The 23298-nt window shown below is 38.7% G+C and overlaps 2 protein-coding genes across 2 annotated transcripts in view; one reads left to right on the top strand and one right to left on the bottom strand.

Moving 5' to 3' along the window:
• Positions 1-1137: 1137 nt before the first annotated feature.
• On the bottom strand, positions 1138-1920 carry LOC121184389 (high choriolytic enzyme 1-like). Its single transcript, XM_041042029.1, has one exon. The coding sequence runs from the start codon at positions 1918-1920 to the stop codon at positions 1138-1140; it is 783 nt and encodes a 260-aa protein (XP_040897963.1).
• Positions 1921-6846: 4926 nt separating this feature from the next.
• Positions 6847-23298, top strand: part of LOC121184382 (solute carrier organic anion transporter family member 3A1-like) — a 75604-nt gene continuing 59152 nt past the window's right edge. The window contains exons 1-2 of the mRNA XM_041042019.1: positions 6847-7005; positions 10226-10685. Coding sequence (XP_040897953.1) covers positions 6847-7005; positions 10226-10685 — 619 coding nt within the window. The remainder of the gene's footprint in view (positions 7006-10225; positions 10686-23298) is intronic.

Here is a 23298-nt window from a genome sequence, read left to right as displayed (position 1 = left end):
ATGTTGACATATTTCACAGGATAAGGGAAAACTTTGACCTGCAGGTGGTGTTGCAGCAAAGGTCAGAGGATCACTAAAGTCATTATGATCCCTCCTCTTGGGACCATGAATGTGTGTATAACATTCCATGGCAATCAATCCAGTTTCTGTTGAGATATTTTAGTCTGGACTGAAGCAGCTGGCTGACCAACCAAATGACAGCCAAACATTGTCATCCCTGGAGCTGTTCTGCAAGTCTGACTAAAAAGCCCAGAAGGTCATTTAACAACACTGTTTTTCTGAATGTATTTCCAGAGATGTCATAGAGTCTTCTCAGAATCTGGATGAAAAAGCTCTTCTGTTTGCTACAAATAAAAAGATCTTTGGGTTTTTATTGTTATGAATTTATTTATTTTGAGAAATCAGAGGCTCTGCTGTTTGATTCAAATGGATTGGTTGTACATGAAATACACCTACTGGTGCCAATACTCAGTGGGATTCATCCTCACTGACTTGATCAGTTTTCTCCAGATTTGTTATTCAGTGCAGGGTAAAGTTTGACTTTTTGTACTCAGGTGTAATTTTTTTTGCCTCATCATTCAGTGCTGAAGACTGCAACCTATGTGACTTGACAGTAGATGAAATTATGATGAGCTGAAGTTAGGGACCGTCAGAAAAGTGCATGTTCAAGAGAGCTTATTGGAATTTGTCATTATCTTTCTTTTGTTCATGGACACTTCAAACCAACTCTATTTTCATCACAGTTTCAGACACATACGGCATATAGCAAGGGAAGTTTTGCGTTATTCCCCCAATTGAATAGTCAGTTACTAGCCAGGATTCATGGAGCTATGCACACACTGCTCAGTGATTGCATGTTTGTGCTTATGTGTCAGTGTGTAAAATCGTTGAAAGTGTACGCGTATGGATAAAAAAAATATCGAAACCACATCAGTCATGTTGCTTTATCTTTATTACAGGCATTTCAGTCACACTGGAGCCCCTGTATTCTGTTTTCTTGCCATTTGAAAGACTGAGGTAAAGGGACTGTAATCTTTACCATTGGTTCCATAGATTATAGCAGCTTTAAATTAATTACAGGAAAACAAAGAAACAGAAAAAAGTGTGAATTTGTTGCATGTGGCATCAGCGTTGTTGTTAGCAGCCATAGAGCATGTTGATCCTCATGATGTCCCAGTAGGACATGCCCTCCCTCTGGCCGATCTGGACATTGGGGTCGGGGATGGGGGTGATGGAGTCCATCCCGTACTGGATGGAGAAGGCTGTTCTTCCATAGTGCATGATGGAGGAGTAGTCGTAGGGGGTGTTGAGGTTGTTGGTGTTCTGCTTGTAGAAGTTGTAGGCCATCTGCGGGTCGATGTTCTCCCAGTTGATCCTGACGTAGTAGTCGCGGTCGCTCCTGGTCTGCTCGTGCTGGAAGCCCAGAGCGTGGTTGATCTCGTGCTGGATGATGCCGTGGTAGAGGCAGCCCTGCCTGTTGAGAGAGAGCACCTGTCCGCCTCCCTCTCTGCCCAGAGAGGAGAAACATCCGGCTCTGTTCTCGATGCTGATGTAGTCGTATTCGTTCTGACGGGGGACGAAGCGGATGCAGGTACTGCTGTGGAAGGACTGCATGGCGTATTCGATCGTCTGCCTCTCCCAGCTGGTGAACTCACTGCTCATAGTGAAGGGGATCATCACCAAGCCGTTGGAGGCTTTCCTCCACAGGCAGCTCTGGGACCAGCACATCATGGCATTTCTGGTTCTGGGAGCAAGCAGGTCTCCTTCCAGCAGGATCTCATTGGTGGCGTTGTTAGAGGTCAGGATCCTGGTGGTGATGTCGACAGTGTCTGGGACTTGTTTGCTTCCTTCCTCCTGGAGAGGATGAGCCTGAGAGAGGCCGAGCAGGAGCAGCAGCAGCAGGCTGGCAGAGGGACTCATCTTCAGGGTCAGTGGAGGCTGTGGAGCTGCTGTGGAGAGACTCCTTGAAGCTTGATGTTTGACTCAGTGCAGTCCAGGGTCTTTATACTCTGCTCTACAGGTGTGTCTGCAGGAGGATTATGGGCTGGGGTCCACACTGCTAGGCCTAAATAAACCTCTGAAGGGAGGACTCCACAGACAAACCTACCGTTTCAACATGGTTTGTTATGTCTGATCATTAGATGGATGAAACTGGCTGGTTTACTGGGTGGGGTATGTTTAACTAAATACTATATATGTCGTTCAGCCATAAAGAATTCTTATTGTCTATGCAGAACCATCCTTAATCTAAGCAATGAAAGTGCATCTTTCTGTCTTTAAGACTTCTTGCTAATATTTGCTAATAAATAATGAAATCAATAGACTTTAGAATTTCAAGAACAAAACTATTAATTTTACATTTGGATCAGAGATTGTGTCTTTTATTTATATCTATCACTTATTAGTTTAGAGCTTAAATGATTAATCAATTAAATTATAAATAGTAAAGAAGTTTTAAATAATTGATTAGTCATCATTTTTCAAGCAAAGTGTCTGACATTCTTTGGTTCCTGCTTCACCACCATGATGAAGAAACTGGATGACATCACCTTAAGGTGATTAAGACAATGATGTGATGATAGTGAGCACATGTCCATTAGTATACTTAACGTAGTCATTCATATCTGTATATATAATTCTAAAGGCATCCAGGTTGCCGATCCTTTGTGTACAGTTGTGTCGTGGTTTCTCAGCATTTCAGCCATTCTGTTTTGTACCAATAAAGATTCAGAAACCTGGATGTGGTGTTTACATGCCACAGTATCATGTATTTGATGGAAATCCAGCTGGTATTTCCAGATGTCTCAAAACTGGGATAAGGTCTCATCCAGGTTTCTGAAACCAGGATCTGATTTTTTCCCGGGCAGTACATAACTGGGATACTCCAAAAAACCTGATCACAACCGGGGCTGTAGTGAAAATAATCGTTACCTGCAGCCTTAAATTTGTTTTTTGACATGTTACAGAAACATGGGGCCCTTTTGGTGCATTGATCAGAGGTTTGCGCAATAGGCTGTGGTCCTCATTCATTAGAGATACTGTCATAACGTGTGTGTACTACAGTTTAAAACAAAGCTTTTGCCCACAGATCTGGTGGGAGTTGTTTTACAGCCCACCGCTCTCAGTGAGAATCATCAGCTCTTTATAATTTTCTCAGCGAGCTGATCCAGTTTTTACATTCTGTTGAAGACACAATATAAAGTGCAACCCAAATTCTCAAATCTGCCAGCTCACATAAGTCATTTTAATGGTACTGTTCATTATTGAAATTTCCAGTGAGGTCAAGAGAGGAATAACCTCACATCTCTATATCAACATGACAGGCAGTCAGCAGGAGGAAGGGCACTGCCAGAGACGCAGCATCTGTCAGAATATTCCCATGTTCTACAGCAACAAAACTGGTTATGTACCAACGTTACTGTTATAGGTATTTTCAGCACAGACTCAACGTTGGCTTTGGTGTCAGTCCCTGAAAATGTAAGTGGACGTTTCCAAAGAGCCACTATTTTACACTGATAGTGAAAAATCACACACACACACACACACACACACATATATATATATATATATATATATATATATATATATATCCAAAACCAACAAAGGGCATCAAAGGTTTTGGCATTCAGAATAAACTCTGACATAGCTTACATCTGTGTTGTGGTGATTTATTTGTTTGTTACAGGATAAATGCATAAAAGCATTCTTCTTCAAGCGGACCCTGTGATTAAGAGGCATCCTAAAATAATGTCTTCAGTTGGCTTGCACTGCATCAGCAGGCACTGTGGTTGATCTTAAATCACCCCGGGCACTCTGAATGACTCTATGAGAAATGGATGCTCTTCCTGCTGAGTCCACAGTTTGTCTGATAGATTGTGCTGCTTCAGATGCTATTGAATTGGTCCTGATAGAGCATCTGAATGGTCGGAGGACTATTGCGAGCCAAAAGCTGCAGGGTATTGGTAAGTGACCTTGGCACTCAGTGCTCTCTTATTTCACGGTTATGATGGAGGATTTTCGTCCAGTGTTTTTTACTGCGGTCATTTTCATTCCCTCTGCGTGACAAACATCAGAGCAGATGAACTTCATCATTCAGATCCCTGACCCAAAAAAGACAAATACCTGAACATCTTCCTGTTAAAAAAAAAAGAACTCAGAGTGAATGTGTGTGTTTTATACCAGGTAAAACATGTAAATAAATTAAAAAAAAAACCCAACCAGCCTAGAATTAAATTTGCCAACATAAAACTTAAGATGGTAGTGCAGCTGATGGGACTATTACACACTGGAGCCCTTTTGGAGGTGCTGCTGGTCTAATTCAACCATCACATAAATACCAGGCATTAACTTTAAATAAGTACAATGAACAGTGACATTACATCCCCTTGACTCGTAGCTGGATAACTTGCAAAGCACCAGCCATACCAGAGTGATTATTTTTTACTTTACTAGAAATGATGAAACACAATCAGTGCATTCACAAGACAGAAGCACAATGGGAGTTGTTACCTTCATGCAGACATGGTGGTTTAACGGTTACAGAGGTCACAACTTTGGTTCTCATAACAGCTGTTATGTAGACTGTACAAATATGCCCTTTAACAAGACACACAGCACCTTCTCATCATTAAGCCATTTGGGAAGAGAATCATACCACCTTAAGTGTCAAAATATAGCTGTTTAAAGCTTAAAGTGCATATTAGAAATCATAAAATAAATATGGTGTTGATTGTAGTGGTCCCTGAGCATTTGTCCACACTGATACAATAGCACTTTATAGTGACTGTTTTCATGTAGAACAGTTACAGCAGTACAACACAGCGGGCTGCTGATGAGTGTAATAGAGTTCTTGTTTGGCAAGTGTTGAATTTTTAACAATCCTGAAGTTAGCTGAGTTCACTTCAGTCGAGCATGAAGATAGATTACCTGAGCTAAAGCTACTACTACAGTGATGTGACATAACATAACATAACATAATATAACAAAGCATATCACTGCCATGCATGGGGCTGGGGGAGCAGCTGCCCATGCCCTTTTTTCACACCAGTGACTTGGGGCAAAAATTAACCCTGAAACAAAGACATGCAGAAGCAGGGTCTCTTAAAGAGTCTGTGCATGTCGCTGAGCCATTATTTATGTGTACATATTATAAATTAAATTACACCCCACCAGGAAATAAAATAATTGTTTAACTTTTATTTTAAGCAACTAAAATTTAAGTTGTTAAGTTTCTGTTATTGAAATTCTACATAGCTGTGAAAAAATAGCCCAAATCCATTGAAGCATGGAAAATAAGGGCAGGCCACTTTCAGTTTATTCCAGATATTTAGAACTTTGATCTGTGGGAATTACATATAGCAGCTGCATTTGCTGTAACCATGGACTGATGATAAGGAAGAAACTACAGCAGTTTTTGATAACAGTGGTTAGCAGTAATAGTTCAGCAGTATACCACAGAAAGCTCAAACAGCGACTCACTTAGTAACATGTCTGGCTGTAGGGATCTGTCTCATGTTGCTCCCCTCTGCATCCCTCTCCTTATCCTAACATCTACCCAGCCATTCACTCTTTGACTTTTCTCCCCATGTCTGATCTTTGTGGTCATTTTTGCCCTAGGCAAACATAGAAAGTCTCAAATGAGCATGAGCATCTTCATCAGCATCTCCCAGCTTCACAGCAACTTGTACTTGAACTGTTCTGTGCATTCACCCTGTAAATCTCCTAAACAGATGCTGATAAAGCATCAGAGAGAATTATGACCTTCTCAAACTGGGACATCTTCTGGTGAATTATATTGCAGTGAAAATAAAATACACAGCCGGATTGTGCAATAGGCTGCTGGATTATTGTGAATAAAAATAGTATGAATAATGTGACCTGAGGGCTGAAAAACACAAGGAGCCTCTTCTCCAAGCTATTATACACCTAATTGTGCTGCTGAGGTCAAAGCAATAGACATGTGCTATACAGAGCTATGCATGATAATTTTTAAATGTGAAATCTGTTTCACTGTGACAGATGCTGCTGAAGTATTAATCTGCTGTGCAATGAAAAAAATAAAATAAAATAAAATAAAATAAAATAAAATAAAATAAAAAAGTGCAGCATTAATAAATTAAAAAAATGTCCTATGTATTATATGTCCAGCAGATTTGTCTTTGGGTTTTGGGGATCCTTCAGTCAGACCAGTGATGAAGTGTTATATTTTCGTGGCAATGATTAAGCTGAAATCTGCACAGGTAAAATGATGGTGTGAGGAACACGTTGAAGGAGAGAGGGAGGAACAGGGAGGCAGCGAGAGAGGGGGAGAGAGAGAGCGAGAGAGAGGGAGAGAGAGAGAGAGGAAGAGAGAGAGAGAGAGAGAGAGAGAGAGAGAGATTATACCTCTCTCGTCCTGCTCTGGTCTATGGATGGGAGGAGCATCATAAGACAGCCTGTAGGATGCAGAGCTGCAGATCGGAACCGGGCTGAGAGACCAAAACCAGTTGACACCGGTCCTGGGTGGAGATGTAACATCCCGGATGTGGAGAAACGGCGTCCTGTAGTTCTACGTCGGGTATTAGAAGCCGTCATACATATAGCCTACATGCGTAACCTACGTATTTAAATATGATGTAGCCGATACGCACTGGCTGGACAGGCGGTGAAGAGAGGTCGCTGACGGTCTGTGCGTAATGCTGAGTGGACAGCAGTATTTCTCGCTGTATATTCCAGCCTAGACGGGCTATTGATAAGCGATTCGCACTTCTTCTGCAGTGCAGCTCGTCATCACTACCCGATGCGCTCCGCCGGACCGGACCCGTTTAGTTTCGTTCCGTCCAACCCGACCGGAGCCTGAGCCGAAGGATGCAGGTTAAAAACCAGATCTGCACCGAGAGGAGCAGCACCGACGACCCGGAGCAGGATGACAACCAGAAGAAGACCTCGTGTTTTTCCAACATTAAGATTTTCCTGGTGTCGGAATGTGCGCTCATGTTGGCACAGGGCACCGTGGGCGCCTATCTGGTGAGTTTCCACAGAACAGCCACAATGTTAGTCTGAAGGAGCGTCGTATCTCAGTAGATCTCATGTAACGTCGAGTTAACGCAGCGCCCTTCAAACAGGCGCAGGCAGACAGTGAGTAACGATGCGGTGCTTCAGTCGATGCGGTTAATAATCGCATTATTCTGATCACATTAGAATAATCACATCATCCTGTAATCATGGGACGCGGTGCTTTCACTGATTGATGACTTGCTGCGTATTATCCATCAGGCCTATGCACCATCTGCATGACACAAAGCGCGTCACAGCGGCCGTATGCTCCACGTTGCTCTTGGAGAAATTTTTGTGCGTATATGGATGGTCTGTCGGAGAGCAGGTTACGAAACGCTGGTCTGGAGGTCCATCTAACCTGCCGGCTCTGCTACATCTTTGCAACCATATGCTTCAATAATGCAGGAGGCCTTTGACACAGGCCTGGGAGATGACGTGATCTCCACAACACAAGCGACAGCAGCTTATATTGTATTTTCAGAAAATACAGTGTAATACAGTGTAAGCTGCTAATGCAGTGTTAGATTCATTAACTCTTCATTGGTAGGGACAGTTTGGTCAGAATAATGTGCTGTTCTATAAACGGAATAACAGCTTAATTGAGTAAATTCTCGGATGCAAAATTTAGTTTAGGAATCAAAACAACAATAATGATAATAATAATAATAATAATAATAATAAAAAGATTCCATATATATTGAAGTGCTATGGGAGTAATGATTATTCTTTATGGTGCAGCCAAAGATTTAACTACAGCAGCTGTTAGTGTATGTGTGGTGACATTTACTCACATTAGTCAAAATTATTCTTATTGAATTCAGGCACAAAAGTTATAGCTTTATTCTAGATATACTACATGAAGATGAAGATGCATTTTGAAAGAGGCAACCTGAACTATGTAAATAAAGCCTTTAAAAACATGGGCTGATCTGCTGGATCCAGTTATACTGTACATCTTCACATTTTGGTTTAAAGGTGTTTTGCTCTAGTCACAAATTTAAAGTGCATTTATATTTTCCTGCAGTGGAACTTTCTCTTTTAAAGCAGCACCTCAAACCAAAAGTGCGCCTTTAGCAAATCCCTGTGCAGACAGAACCACTACAGAAGCACCATCTATCATCTGTTGTATAAAATATTGTCTTTTATTCCCTGTGTCTTTTTAAGTCAGACACTTTCTTGGTTCACAGCGTGGATTTATTTTCTCCTCGTTTTTCAGAAACACATTGTTACAGATAAATTAGAGTAAAACTGAACTAAAAACTAAATCTGTGGAACAGGTGAAAGCTATAATGAGTGAAGATCATCGCTCTCAGCACAGCAGCACCTGCACAACAATTTTGAATTCATCAGACTGAAATGGGCTTTTCTCTTTTGTCTCTTCTCTAAATCTCCACCACAGTTTGTAAATATAGGCATGGGTGGCACTTATCTGAATCTGGAATATAAAATTGAAAAGTGCCTGTTCTCTATTAGCATCATCAGGATAAGGCACAAATAAATCATAAATCTTTCATGGGTACAAGAGAAGAGCTTTACCGTGTCGTTCAGATGTTGTGACCTCTGAACTGTGTCCTCCAAGTTTGTCATAATTCTGCATGAACAGTGGACGCAAGCTGAATGTTCAGTTAATTCAAAGTCATTTAAAACAATAGACTTGTAGTCGTAACATCCTGTCTGTCCCCTCAAGTGTGCTGTATGGTGACAGAATTAGGTTAGTGTTCCACAGTTGAAATAATAGACCCGTGACAGCCATCTTCCCATTTTAGAAGTGAATTACACATTGTTGGTCCTTTTTTGGAAAGAGGGGGGCTGCCAGTTGTCTCACATTGAGCCTGTTGTCCAGACACCTCTGATGACGTTATACCAAGGACAGGCCCAGTACAATATGACGAGGCTGAGGGCGTAGCACTCAGTTATTTCTCCTTGAGCATTAATATAACTCACAGCATTTTAATAAACAAATTGTAGATGTAGTAGCAGTTTACTTACAGTCAGCTTCTACCAGAATACCCTTTGGAAGGTAAAATTAAATTGGTCCTCAGTCTTGTTCTACAAAGTATATAAGCTTTCTGCTAGAGCTGAAATGATTAGTTAACTGACTAGTTGATCAACAGACAAACTATTAGTTATCAACTGTTTTGCTCTAATTAATTGTTTAAGTAATCTTTCAAGCACAAATACCAAACATTACCTTGTTCCAACCTCTAAATTGTTAGAATTTGGAGATTTTCTTTGTTTTGGATTTAAAATCTTTAATAATGAATATAGCCACTACAGTTACAGTAGCTACTCTACAGTAACCTGCTTGGCGATAATCAAGACAACTGTAAATTGTCAGATTTTACAGTGGAGTTTGGTGTGAGGAGGCAAACAGAGCAAGCAATACAGTGCAAAGATGAGTACATATTACATGTGTCATACATGTGATCTGTCTGATTTTATTGCATATTCATGTTTAAATTCTTCTTTTAAACTGGAATTACTTGAAGAAGTCTTAGGACTTGTACTGTACCTTTTGCTGTGGATGAGTAATTAATAGTTTAAGTTAAGTTTAAGATAATTCAACTTTTTGTTCATCCTTCATCCTGTGGATGAACTGGCACACATTTGATGTAAGGGGTCAGTTCATCACTTCCACACACCCAGAACACAGCTGGTACAATGTGTCTGCCCGCTGCATAATTAGAACAGCTGCATGAGGTTTCTTGCCTGAAGTCACACACATGCACTTATCCCTGTCTCCCAGGCTGGCGTCGGGCTAGCCTCAGGGTTGTTTTGGGAGAAGGCGGAGGAATATGGGGATAAAGATGTTGGAAGCAGATCATCCAGCAGAGCATCTCATCTTCTGTGTGTCATCAACAGGTTGCTGATGTTGGTACGAGCTCTCAGGGAGTGGCAGATGGCTGCACATGAAGCTAAAAGCTCTGCCTCTGTATTTTACACAAACATTAAAATGGAATGGAAAATGTATAAAACTCATATTCCTTTGAGAATAATTACAGCAAGTATAGAGTAGAAACTACTGTACATAAAATCAGGTGTATAAACTTACCTTAAAAAGTTAGTGGGTTGGGTATGATGTAATTGGCAGTCCTAAATGGCTGCTAGTTGTAAAAGCAATTCATAATACTCTCTCTCTCTCTCTCTCTCTCTCTCTCTCTCTCTCTCTCTCTCTCTCTCTCTCTACCAGGTAAGCGTTCTAACCACTCTGGAAAGACGCTTCAACCTCCAGAGTGCCGATGTGGGCGTCATTGCCAGCAGCTTCGAAATCGGCAACCTGGCCCTCATCCTGTTTGTCAGCTACTTTGGCGCCAAGGCCCACAGGCCCCGCCTGATTGGCTGCGGTGGGATCGTCATGGCGCTGGGGGCATTGCTATCGGCTCTGCCGGAGTTCCTGACTCATCAGTATGAGTACGAGGCTGGGGACTCGTGGCACGCTGAGGACGGAAGGGACGTGTGCTCCAACAACTCCAGGTCTGAAAACAGAGACTCTGGGTTTAAATGTGGCAACCGAGCCAACACCAACATGATGTACCTTCTGCTGATCGGAGCCCAGGTGCTGCTGGGCATTGGAGCCACACCTGTCCAGCCTTTGGGAGTGTCCTATATCGATGACCATGTCCACAGGAAGGACTCCTCACTGTATATAGGTGAGTCACACTGAACTGCACAAATGAGACATCAGAGCAGATTTTCAGCTCTGCATTTATTGTAGTTATTGTAGTTATGTTTCATTTTAAAACATATAACCTAATTTTTATCACTAAATGCTAAACTTGAACTGAGCAAAACATCTCCTTTACTGACTGAATCCAAAGCCTTTTCACATTGGAGCTCCCCTCACTGGCTAAAAGCACTATCATGTTATACAGTATGTTCCTTCCTGGTCAAAGACCCCAGACACCACAGAACAACAGATCCTTGAAATAAGCAACAGATTTAAACCAATATAGATTCAGTGATTCAGATTCAGGACCAAACAGCACCTTCAGGTTGACAAATATTTCTAATTGATGCACACAACTAGTCTTTTTTAGATTTCTCTTTGTGTGCAGATTGCGATTGATCAGTTATGCTAATGCTTAAACTGCACTGTACGTGACTATAAATCTTTGAACCATCCTGAACGAAACAATTAAAATCAGCCAAGTGATTTGTAATTTCCATCTCTGAGTCGTAACATATGAGCAGAGCTGAATGAAATCCTGAATCTGGCAGCAGTAGCGGATGGCTCTGTAATGTTCTACCATAGTAGAACATCATAGAACATGCAACTTCTGAAGTACATATTTTTGCAGGGAATGGTATGGTCAGCCCTAAGGCTTTGGCATACTGTTACTGAAGACAAATTTGGCAAGTTCTCAAAGGCTGAAAATGAGTGCACTGAAAATGCCAGTGCACTCAGTGACACCAGATGTCTGTCCTTCCTCTCCAGAAGACGGAGTGCACAGGTAAATAATGCAGTAAAGAATTTTGACTGTGACATCTGAAACAACCATAACACCTTGGCCCGGGCTTACATAGCTCACGATGAATGAAGGAGATGATTTAGAATAGGCCCTAGCAACGAGAAGAGAAAAGACCCTTGATTCCCGAGCCAAACAACACAGAGCAGCAGCTTGATCCCTTCATGCTCTTGCGTTTGGCTGACCTGTGATTCCAGTAAGCTGGAAGTAACAAGAAACAAAGGCTAAAGGCACAATAAAACCTGTACAATCACAGTATCTATTAATGTAAATGGGACGATTATGTTGGTATAATTGAAACATGACTGTGACGTTAATCACTCACGTGTGCATTAAATGATCTGCTCTCCTTAATGAACAGAGGCTCATATCACAATTGTGAGATTACAATAATATATTTAACAACATTTTATTACAGATATAATCTTCACCAAATCACAATTAGTCATGAGTAGTTGGACAAATGGTGAATGTTATGCTCATGTTGCAAAGCAGGTAACAGAGAAAGCAGCAGTTTGGAGTTGTGGCACGTTGTTGGCTTGAATACCAACTCCAAAGGGTAGCGGTTAAGGAGGGGGTCTAAAAATCTCTTACAGGACAAATGAAGATTATCATGTCAGCCTAAAGTAGTATGTAATTTACAGTAAAAGTCTGTATTCTCTCAGCTAAGTGCTCTTTGCTGTAGTGTTTACAGAGTGGACTTCCCAGAGATCACTTGTCAGTCAGTGTGTCCAGTAATGTGATGTCTCTGCCTGTGGATTTACTGTAAATGGATCGTGCTTTGCAGCTGATGACTCATTTTCTTTAACATCTTCAACCACATTTTCCACCTCAGCTCATGCCAACTGCTAAGCTCCTCTTCTTGATACTGATCTACATTCTCTGCTTAGCCTGTCCTGTCCTTTCCTCTAGCCCCACATCAAAATCTATCATGTATCATGCAGTCTCAGTGTTTGTGTGCACATATGTTTGTGTCCTTGTGCTGTTGTCCCTTTTCAGGGAACCTGACTCTGAGGTTTGGTGACATTATAGTTGATCATAGTTTTCTGTCCTGATCAAAATAAGAATATCTCTATGGATGCCAACAGCCCATTTGTGAAATTGTGTGTTTGCTGTGATGATAAAATCATGTGTACTTAAAGTTAGAGATTCCGTCTCGTGAACAGAGGATTACTGACAAATAATTCAAGTTCCAATATTTCCTCTATCTGTGGTTGAGAGGGATGTTGTTGGTGTGTGACCTCTCTCACAGAGGGGCCCTTGAGCAAAGCACTTTATTCCCAACTTCTGCAAATGCTCACAGGCCAGCAGCAGAGGACTGTGGCTACTTACAGCAGAAACCAAAAGGTTGTCATAACACACATTATAGCCTGTCTGCCAAAGTTGCCAAGGCAACAGTACAGAGAAAGGCACTGAGGCTATGTGCCATTCCTGTCTTCTCACTGCTCACCGACCTGCTAGAAGCATAGCTCCATCTGGGGAGATGGAGAAGGTGAGACAGAGGAAGAGAGAGAAAAACATGAGACTCCCATTATTACTGAAAGAAGGAAAGAAACGTAATGTAGGTTACTTGCCTATGATGTTGGTGCAGAGCATGGAAAATCCCACTAAATATCTGAAAGGTATATTTTTGTGTATGGGTAACTGCAGTTTGTCACTGTGAATGAATGCTGCAAGAATGAGCTTATCACAGGCTGAATGATACTTGTCAGCATGTCAAACAGGACATGGTGACAAGGAATAAAGGTGAGTGCATTATGCAACAACACACGTTGCATATTGTATTTTGTATTTTATCCTGTTAATGTGTGGACTCATCAGAAAGTTTTTTCTCAGATTGCCAGTACAAAGGGCCTACTGCTGGCAACTTACCATTTGTTTCTGAGATTTTTAAGGACACTAGGAAAATAAACTGGTCAGTCTGAAAAGTCTCTGCCCCCTTCACATTTTTGCAAATAGATTTCGCAAACAAGATTATTGGTATTGCATCAGTAAATACTGGATATTGTTATCAGTCCTGGAATTCCATATCTCTACTTGCTGTTGTTCACATTCAGCTGCAAATTTCCCAGCTATATCTGACATTTAATTACTGCATGGTAACATATACTAGTAAAATCACACCCACATTATAACGCAAAGTGCTTGTTCATAGGGCTGGATATTGGCCCTGATCAGTTCAATTTGATCTGAAGGGAACCTGGGAACTTTAAGGTCACATTGTAACTGAACGTATTTCCAGGTTATGAAACTGTGGACCAAACATCAATTTTCCGTAGCAAATTCAAAATGACTAAAATAGGATACATCTATATTTTTTAGGCCTGCCTGTGAAAACAGTCACTAACTCATCTGCTCTGTTTGTGTGAAGGTCAGTCTGATTTCTGTACACTGCTGCTAGCTAGTGTTCACTCACCGGCAGGGACAGACTGATCTCTAGATTGGCTACGAGACAGTCAGAGTCAGCTAACCATCCTGGGTCTTGAGACAGCGAGTCTTGAACTGTGGCTGGTCCGCATGGACTGTAAATATTCACATTACAGTCTATGAGACAGTGATGACTCAGTCTATGAAACAGTGATGACTCAAGGTCGCTCATAAAGCCAGCTATCATCTACATCATTTTTTACTTTATCTTTTTGTGCATGTTGTAATGATTTGATTTTGACAAAGCAACATTTTACATCATGAAGGCCTAAGTAAACATCTGACAACAAGAAACCCCTGTATACACATAACATTTAGCACAGATGTACGTTTACTCAGAAAAGGTGCAAATAGGAAGATCAGTCTTGGGATTTCAAGAATCAAAATTGGATCATTTAAGTGAAACTTAAGAAAAGAAAACTTGAGAAAATCTTTGTTTTTTTAATCCAGCCCTACTTGTGCATATTTAAACTCCTCTGCTTGTGGATTAATTTATTTGATATTAAAGGAGGAACAAAAAAAATTTACACTACTATTTCATTTTTGGCTACTATGTGGCTAGTTATTCCTCCTCACAGTCTTCTCTAACAGTTGTATTGTTGTATTGTCCCTGCTTGCGTTTCAGTGCAGAGCTCTTGCATGGTGAGAAGGCCTGCGGTTTGTTCTGTACGTGCTTTGATCTGTACATTCTCTGCCAGCAGCCCTCAGAGTGTGTGTGTGTGTGTGTGTGTGGCGGGGGGGTGGACAGAAGATGAAGGAGAGGGAGGAGTGCAAACGAGGCTAGCACCCTACAACCAACCCTACCCCATGCTTGGCTAGAGGCCATCTCATACCAGATGCCTGATGTTAGACACTACATTTGATATTTCTATGCTATTTTAGAACATTTGAAGGATTTCACTACTATTTACTGAATATGATATATGATTTATTCCCTATGCAAAAGAATGAAAGCAAGAGCTAACAATAAAAACATTACAGCAGCAAATTGCAGTGGTTCAGTGGTTATCAAAGGTTTGCTTTGTCTGATGGTTCAACAGTGAACAGCTTTGATTTTTAATTCCTTTATGGTTGTGTTGATGTTTTGGTGTGACGGTTAGTTATTATTCTAGTAGTGGATTTTGACAGTATTTGAGTTAGTGTTTAGGTTGTCTTTGTTGGTTAATTAATTCAATGAAAGATGAAAATACATTGATTATATACACAGATATATATAGATTGATATTGTATGTTATATTCCTCTTTTTTGTTAGAAACTATTCTAAACAGTTATAGAAATAGTTATAAAACAAGACTAGAAATCCTGTGGCCTTGCTCATGGAGCCAGATTATCACAGGAAAACAGTGTTCAACCTGAATATTCATCCTTCAACATATATTCCACACAATCCTATTCCAAAAATATGCAGGCCAGTTACAGTTCAACTGAAAATTGATTGTTGAAGGTTTTTCTTTTTTAGAATGGCAACCCATCTAATAGCTGTCGAGACATTTTTCATCAAAACCATAAATGTTAACCTTGTGGTGGTGCTATGGGGAAAGTCAAGGGATCACAAAGTTGGTAGGACTTATCTTCTTGGGACAATGAATTTCTCACAAAGTTTCATTGCAATACATCAAAACTGTGACAGACAAACAGTTCCAAAATATTAAATCTACTCTGTGGTATGACTTATGTCTGCAAAAAAATGACTAACTGTAATTTCAGTTGGACTTTAAGTGTCACAACTGGCTGTAAGTAAGAATCTGATTGCGTTTGTCTGTTCATGTTAGTCCAGTGATGGACTGGATCTGACAGTCTAGTCAGCCATTCAAGGACGTCTCTTGACAACAATCCTTAAAGAGGTACCACAATTTGTTGATTTTTTTTTTATCACTCTTGAGTTGTCACTTTGTTTAGAAATTAGCATACATTGCATTTTGGACTGACATCTTGACTCTGATTTGGCATCAAGTCCACTGTTGTATGTCCTGGCTCAGCACAAAGTGGCACAAAGTGGCCTTTGCCAGTCCATAGGGAACTGTTTCTTTGATAACATCCCCTCAGCTCCTTCCTCTGACACTTACAGATAGTCTATTATTCTTTTCTCTGCACCACCCCCTCTCTGTACTGCTTTTTTGGACAATCCAGGCATGTTGATTGCCATGGTTACCTCCTACAATGTGACTGCTGTCTGCTGCTGTCTGTTGTTGCTTGGTAATTGCATGGAGCCCGGTCTTTATACAGTACGTATGTTTTACGTGCTTCTTAGTATTTGTGCAGCTCCTCTTTCCCAGTATCACGGCAGTGGGCTTGTTTGACAAGCTTGATGTGTGAAGACACAGCTGTGTTGTAAGAAAATCCGTGAATAATGCAGTGTGACAGAGAAGCAGTTAGGAGTTGTTTAGCAAATATCTAACCAGATGATTAAATATTAAAATAGCAGCTCTCCTCAAGCTCACTAACAAACTAGATGATAGACAGAGAAGCTGCTCTGTTGTGGCCACATCTTCACTCCACGTGGATCAATACTGCCTGAATGAAAGATTGAGGACACTGGGAACACTCAAGAGCAAACCAGGAAACACTTAACAGTTGCCATGATACAAGTCCCCCAGCATGCACCTGTCCTGTATCTGCTCTGTTTCATTACTGCAGTCTGTTTTTTCTCAAATGTTGTGTAGGCTTTCACTTAGTGTTCATCACCTTTGTGTGTATGTGTGTGTCCAGTCAATGTGAGCAACAGATCAGGCAGCAGGCTGGTTAAACAGAAACAGACTTTTTTTTCTGGTAGCTGACCATCAGACCATTGCTTGTGCCTTCTGGTAGTTCAGAGGAAACACAAGCAGATTTCAAATTTGTAGTAATGCAGCAGTGATACACTGCAGCATAAACAATATAGAGTGGGATCTGTGCAGGTCTGTGAGACTACACTAAACCACAGCTGCTTTGAGCTTAATGCTAAAGTCAGTAAGATAACATGAACACAAAGACAATGCTGCTTTTCTATCACAAACTAACTAACCACAAAGTAAAGCTGAGGATAATATGAATGCCATTAGGTCTGCAGGTATTTGGCATTAAAAGTACAGGACAAATTGCAATGCCAACCTCATGGTGGCAAAGTAATTAAGATTCATCCTCTGGGAACCATAAGCATTTATACAAAATTTTGTGCCAATTCGTTCATGTTGAGTAGTAGTAGATGTTGAGATATTTCACTGGATATGTGAAGACTTTTGCCTGCTGGTGCCACTCAAGTGAGGGGATCACCAAAATCAGCAGGATTCATCCTCAGTGAACCATGCATATCTGAATTACCAAAATTTTGTGGCAATCCATCCAGTAGTTGTTGAGATATTTCATCTTGCACCATAGTGATGATCCAACAGGCCAACAGAGTGACATGCCTGTATTTCCATCCTTAGATCCCATTTTAATACATATTGCAGCAGCTGTAGTAGATGCACAGTATTATGCACATGTTTGCGTGTGAGTGCAAACTGTATATATTAAGCCAAATGAAAGTTACAGTGTGTCAGTCAGTGTCTATTTAATATCTAAAGTGGTGGGCCAGTGGCTTATATGATCAGCTGTGAATTATTCCTGATGGGAGGAGAAAATGGCTTCCCAGAGTAAGACTGACCTGCTCCTGAGCTCTGTTGACTATAATGTCCGAGGTGGATTGTAATTGGATTATTGATTGCTTTCTGCTGCTTGACTGATACCCGTGGCAAAGGCGAGTAACCCGCTGATCTACTGTATCATTCACGGAGCCTCTAACAGAAAAGTAGCTATTCAATTAGTGTTTGTGCTTTGCGCCTTTTTTTACAGCACAGCTTCTGCTTTACATCCTAATGGGGTTCAGTATGTGCTGCTGTGTAAATGTTTTTTCTTACTAATGGAGGATGTAAATTTTGTTTTGCTACACAGTACACATTCTGGTCTTTTGTGTGCACCACAGCAACACTGTAGTGCATTGACTCAGTGGGCTGCTCAAATGTCTCCAGCTTTACAAAAACACTTTAGTTTCCACCACTTCAGCCAAGGCTGAAATGTCTCAACCTGAACTACCAAATGCAGTTGTAGAGATATTCATGGTCCCCTGAGAATGAGGGCTAAAGGGCCGTGGTGTTTCTCTGACTTTTCATCAAGCACCACCAACAGGTAACAGTTTTAACTTATCCACTGGAATATCTCAACATCTTATATGCATTCATGGCAGGGGATACTAAATTTTGAATGGATGTTCATGCTTTTCAGACTCATGGGATCATTGGATCAATAAAGATTCCAAGCACCCATTAGCACCACCATTGCATTTGTGGTTTTTAGTCAAATGCTTCAGGAACTATTGGATTGCCTTGACAGGTATACACATTCAAGTTTCCCTCGGGATCAACTGATCAACTTTGATGATCCCTTCAGTTTTGACCTAGTGCCATCATCAGGTTTTTTTCTTAGATTATATTTTATTTTGCATCACTGTGAGCAGAGCCATAAAATTCATTAGAGCCTTGTTGTTACAAGTGTGTCATGAGTCAGCCTGAACATTGTACTTTTTATAACACGGTTTAAAAGAAGTTTAAGAAAGAAATTAAAGCTGCAAGCAGCGATAGGCGGGCCCTCACCCCTTATATTTTAGTAAGACCTCAAAATGTCAGAAAAAACATCATAGTATAGTAAGGCTTCAAAATGTGCCAAAAAAGTCATGTTTTAGTGAGACCTCAAAATGTCAAAAAAAAAAACCAAAACATCATAATATAGTAAGGTTTCAAAATATGCCCAAAAAAAGTTAAATTTTAGTAAGACCTCAAAATGTCAAAAAAAAACAAAACAAAACAAAACAAAACATCATAGTATAGTAAGGCTTCAAAATATGCCAAAAAAAGTCATATTTTAGTAAGACCTCAAAATGTCAGAAAAAACGTCATAGTATAGTAAGGCTTCAAAATATGTGAAAAAAAGTCATATTTTAGTAAGACCTCAAAATGTCAGAAAAAACGTCATACGGCCATAAGGCTTCGAAAATATGATAAAAAAAAGTCGTATTTCAGTAAGACCTCAAAATGTCAAAAAAAAACATAGTATAGTAAGGCTTCAAAATATGCCAAAAAGAGTCATATTTTAGTAAGACCTCAAAATGTCAGAAAAAACATCATACGGTATTAAGGCTTAAAAATATGCCAAAAAAAAGTCATATTTTAGTAAGACCTCAAAATGTCATAAAAACATCATAGTATAGTAAGGCTTCAAAATATGACAAAAAAGTCATATTTTAGTAAGACCACAAAATGTCAGAAAAAACATAGTATAGTAAGGCTTCAAAATATGCCCAAAAAAAGTCACATTTTAATAAGACCTCAAAGTGTCAGAAAAAACGTCATAGTATAGTAAGGCTTCAAAATATGCTAAAAAGTTATATTTTAGTAAGACCTCAAAATGTCAGAAAAAACATAGTATAGTAAGGCTTCAAAATATGCCCCAAAAAAGTCATATTTTAATAAGACCTCAAAATGTCATAAAAAACGTCATAGTAAAGTAAGGCTTCAAAATATGCCAAAAAAGTCATATTTTAGTAAGACCTCAAAATGTCAGAAAAAACGTCATAGTATAGTAAGGCTTCAAAATATGTGAAAAAAAGTCATATTTTAGTAAGGACTCAAAATGTAAGAAAAAACGTCATACGGCCATAAGGCTTCAAAATATGCCAAAAAAAAGTCATTTTTCAGTAAGACCTCAAAATGTCAAAAAAATCATAGTATAGTAAGGCTTCAAAATGTCATGAAAATGGTCATAATATAGTAAGGCGTCAAAATGGACCAATAAAGGTCATACTTTTTTCTGGCCTCAAAATATAAAAATGGTCATAGTAAGGAGTCAAAATGGACCAAAAAAAGTCATTTTTCAGAACGGCCTCAAAATGGGCCAAAAAAAGTCATTTTTCAGAACGGCCTCAAAATGGGCCAAAAAAAGTCATTTTTCAGAACGGCCTCAAAATGTCATAAAAATGGTCATAGTATACTAAGGCGTCAAAATGGGCCACAAAAAGTAAAATTTTTTTTTGGCTTCAAAAACTCATAAAAATGGTCATAGTATAATAAGGCGTCAAAATCGGCCAAAAAAAGACATTTTTTCAGAACGGCCTCAAAATGTCATAAAAATGGTCATAGTATACTAAGGCGTCAAAATGGGCCAAAAAAATCATACTTTAGTATGACCTCAAAATGTCATAAAAAACGTTATAGTATAGTAAGGCGTCAAAATCGGCCAAAAAAAGTCATACTTTACTATGACCTCAAAATGTGCCAAAAATCATCATAGTATATTAAGGCGTCAAAATCGGCCAAAAAAAGTCAAAAATTTTTTTGATCTCAGAATGTCATAAAAAATGTCATAGTATAGTAAGACATAGAAATCGGCCAAAAAAAGTCATTTTTTTTGAATGACTTTTTTTTTTTTTCTCAAAATGTCATAAAAAACGTCATAGTATAGTAAGGCTTCAAAATCGGCCAAAAAAAGTCAACATTTTTTTTGACCTCAAAATGTCATAAAAAACGACATTGTATATTAAGGCGTTAAAATCGGCCAAAAAAGTCAAAATTTTTTTTTACCTCAATATGTCATAAAAAACGTCATAGTATAGTAAGACATCAAAATCGGCCAAAAAAAGTCAAAAATTTTTTTGACCTCAAAATGTCATAAAAAACGTCATAGTATAGTAAAGCTTCAAAATCGGCCAACAAAAGTCATACTTTAGTATGACCTCAAAATGTCATAAAAAACGTCATAGTATAGTAAGGCGTTTTTTTCGGCCAAAAAAAGTCAAAATTTTTTTTGACCTCAAAATGTCATAAAAAACGTCATAGTATAGTAAGGCGTCAAAATTGGCCAAAAAAAGGCAAAAAATTTTTTGACCTCAAAATGTCATAAAAAACGTCATAGTATAGTAAGGCGTTTTTTTCGGCCAAAAAAAGGCAAAAAAAATTTTTACCTCAAAAAGTCATAAAAAACGTCATAGTATAGTAAAGCTTCAAAATCGGCCAACAAAAGTCATACTTTAGTATGACCTCAAAATGTCATAAAAAACGTCATAGTATAGTAAGGCGTTTTTTTCGGCCAAAAAAAGTCAAAATTTTTTTTGACCTCAAAATGTCATAAAAAACGTCATAGTATAGTAAGGCGTCAAAATCGGACAAAAACAGTCAAAAATTTTTTTGACCTCAAAATGTCATAAAAAACGTCATAGTATAGTAAGGCGTCAAAATCGGACAAAAAAAGTCAAAACTTTTTTTGACCTCAAAAAGTCATAAAAAACGTCATAGTATAGTAAGGCTTTTTTTCTTCGGCCAACAAAAGTCAAATTTTTTTTTTACCTCAAAATGTCATAAAAAACATCATAGTATAGTAAGGCGTCAAAATCGGACAAAAAAAGTCAAAATTTCTTTTGACCTCAAAATGTCATAAAAAACGTCATAGTATAGTAAGGCTTCAAAATCGGCCAAAAAAAGTCAAAAAATTTTTTGACCTCAAAATGTCATAAAAAACGTCATAGTATAGTAAGGCGTCAACATGGGCCAAAAAAAGTCATACTTTAGAATGACCTCAAAATGTCATAAAAAACGTCATAGTATAGTAAGGCGTCAAAATTGGCCAAAAAAAGGCAAAAAATTTTTTGACCTCAAAATGTCATAAAAAACGCCATAGTATAGTATGGCGTTTTTTCGGCCAAAAAAAGTCAAAATTCTTTTTTGACCTCAAAATGTCATAAAAAACGTCATAGTATAGTAAGGCTTTTTTTTCGGCCCAAAAAAGTCAAAATTTCTTTTGACCTCAAAATTACAAAAAAAACGTCATAGTATAGTAAGGCTTTTTTTTCGGCCAAAAAAAGTCAAAAACTTTTTTGACCTCAAAATGTCTTAAAAAACGTCATAGTATAGTAAGGCTTTTTTTTCGGCCAAAAAAAGTCAAAATTTCTTTTGACCTCAAAATGTCATAAAAAACGTCATAGTATAGTAAGGCGTCAAAATCGGACAAAAAAAGTCAAAATTTTTTTTGACCTCAAAATGTCATAAAAAACGTCATAGTATAGTAAGGCTTTTTTTTCGGACAAAAAAAGTCAAAATTTCTTTTGACCTCAAAATGTCATAAAAAACGTCATAGTATAGTAAGGCTTTCTTTTCGGCCAAAAAAAGTCAAAATTTTTTTTGACCTCAAAATGTCATAAAAATTGCCATAGTATAGTATGGCGTTTTTTCGGCCAAAAAAAGTCAAAATTTCTTTTGACCTCAAAATGTCATAAAAAACGTCATAGTATAGTAAGGCTTCAAAATCGGCCAAAAAAAGTCAAAAAATTTTTTGACCTCAAAATGTCATAAAAAACGTCATAGTATAGTAAGGCGTCAACATGGGCCAAAAAAAGTCATACTTTAGAATGACCTCAAAATGTCATAAAAAACGTCATAGTATAGTAAGGCGTCAAAATTGGCCAAAAAAAGGCAAAAATTTTTTTGACCTCAAAATGTCATAAAAAACGCCATAGTATAGTATGGCGTTTTTTCGGCCAACAAAAGTCAAAATTCTTTTTTGACCTCAAAATGGCATAAAAAACGTCATAGTATAGTAAGGCGTCAAAATCGGACAAAAAAAGTCAAAATTTTTTTGACCTCAAAATGTCATAAAAAACGTCATAGTATAGTAAGGCTTTTTTTTCGGCCAGAAAAAGTCAAAATTTCTTTTGACCTCAAAATGTCATAAAAAACGTCATAGTATAGTAAGGCTTTTTTTTCGGCCAACAAAAGTCAAAAATTTTTTTGACCTCAAAATGTCATAAAAAACGTCATAGTATAGTAAGGCGTCAAAATCGGACAAAAAAAGTCAAAATTTTTTTTGACCTCAAAATGTCATAAAAAACGTCATAGTATAGTAAGGCGTTTTTTTCGGCCAAAAAAAGTCAAAAATTTTTTTGACCTCAAAATGTCATAAAAAACGTCATATTATAGTAAGGCGTTTTTTTCGGCCAAAAAAAGTCAAAAATTTTTTTGACCTCAAAATGTCACAAAAAACGTCATAGTATAGTAAGGCGTTTTTTTCGGCCAAAAAAAGTCAGAATTTTTTTTGACCTCAAAATGTCATAAAAAACGTCATAGTATAGTAAGGCGTCAAAATCAGCCAAAAAAAGGTCACACTTTAGTATGACCTCAAAATGTGCCAAAAAACGTCATAGTATAGTAAGGCGTCAACATGGGCCAAAAAAAGTCATACTTTAGAATGACCTCAAAATGTCATAAAAAACGTCATAGTATAGTAAGGCGTCAAAATTGGCCAAAAAAAGGCAAAAATTTTTTTGACCTCAAAATGTCATAAAAAACGCCATAGTATAGTATGGCG

Source organism: Toxotes jaculatrix, chromosome 1 (assembly GCF_017976425.1).
Source record: "Toxotes jaculatrix isolate fToxJac2 chromosome 1, fToxJac2.pri, whole genome shotgun sequence".
In the NCBI taxonomy this organism is placed as follows: Eukaryota; Metazoa; Chordata; class Actinopteri; family Toxotidae; genus Toxotes; species Toxotes jaculatrix.
This window is presented reverse-complemented; position numbering and strand designations above follow the sequence as displayed.

Excerpts from the sequence above, each read along its gene's own strand:
- LOC121184389 (XM_041042029.1), bottom strand. The coding sequence starts at position 1,920 with ATGAGTCCCTCTGCCAGCCTGCTGCTGCTGCTCCTGCTCGGCCTCTCT.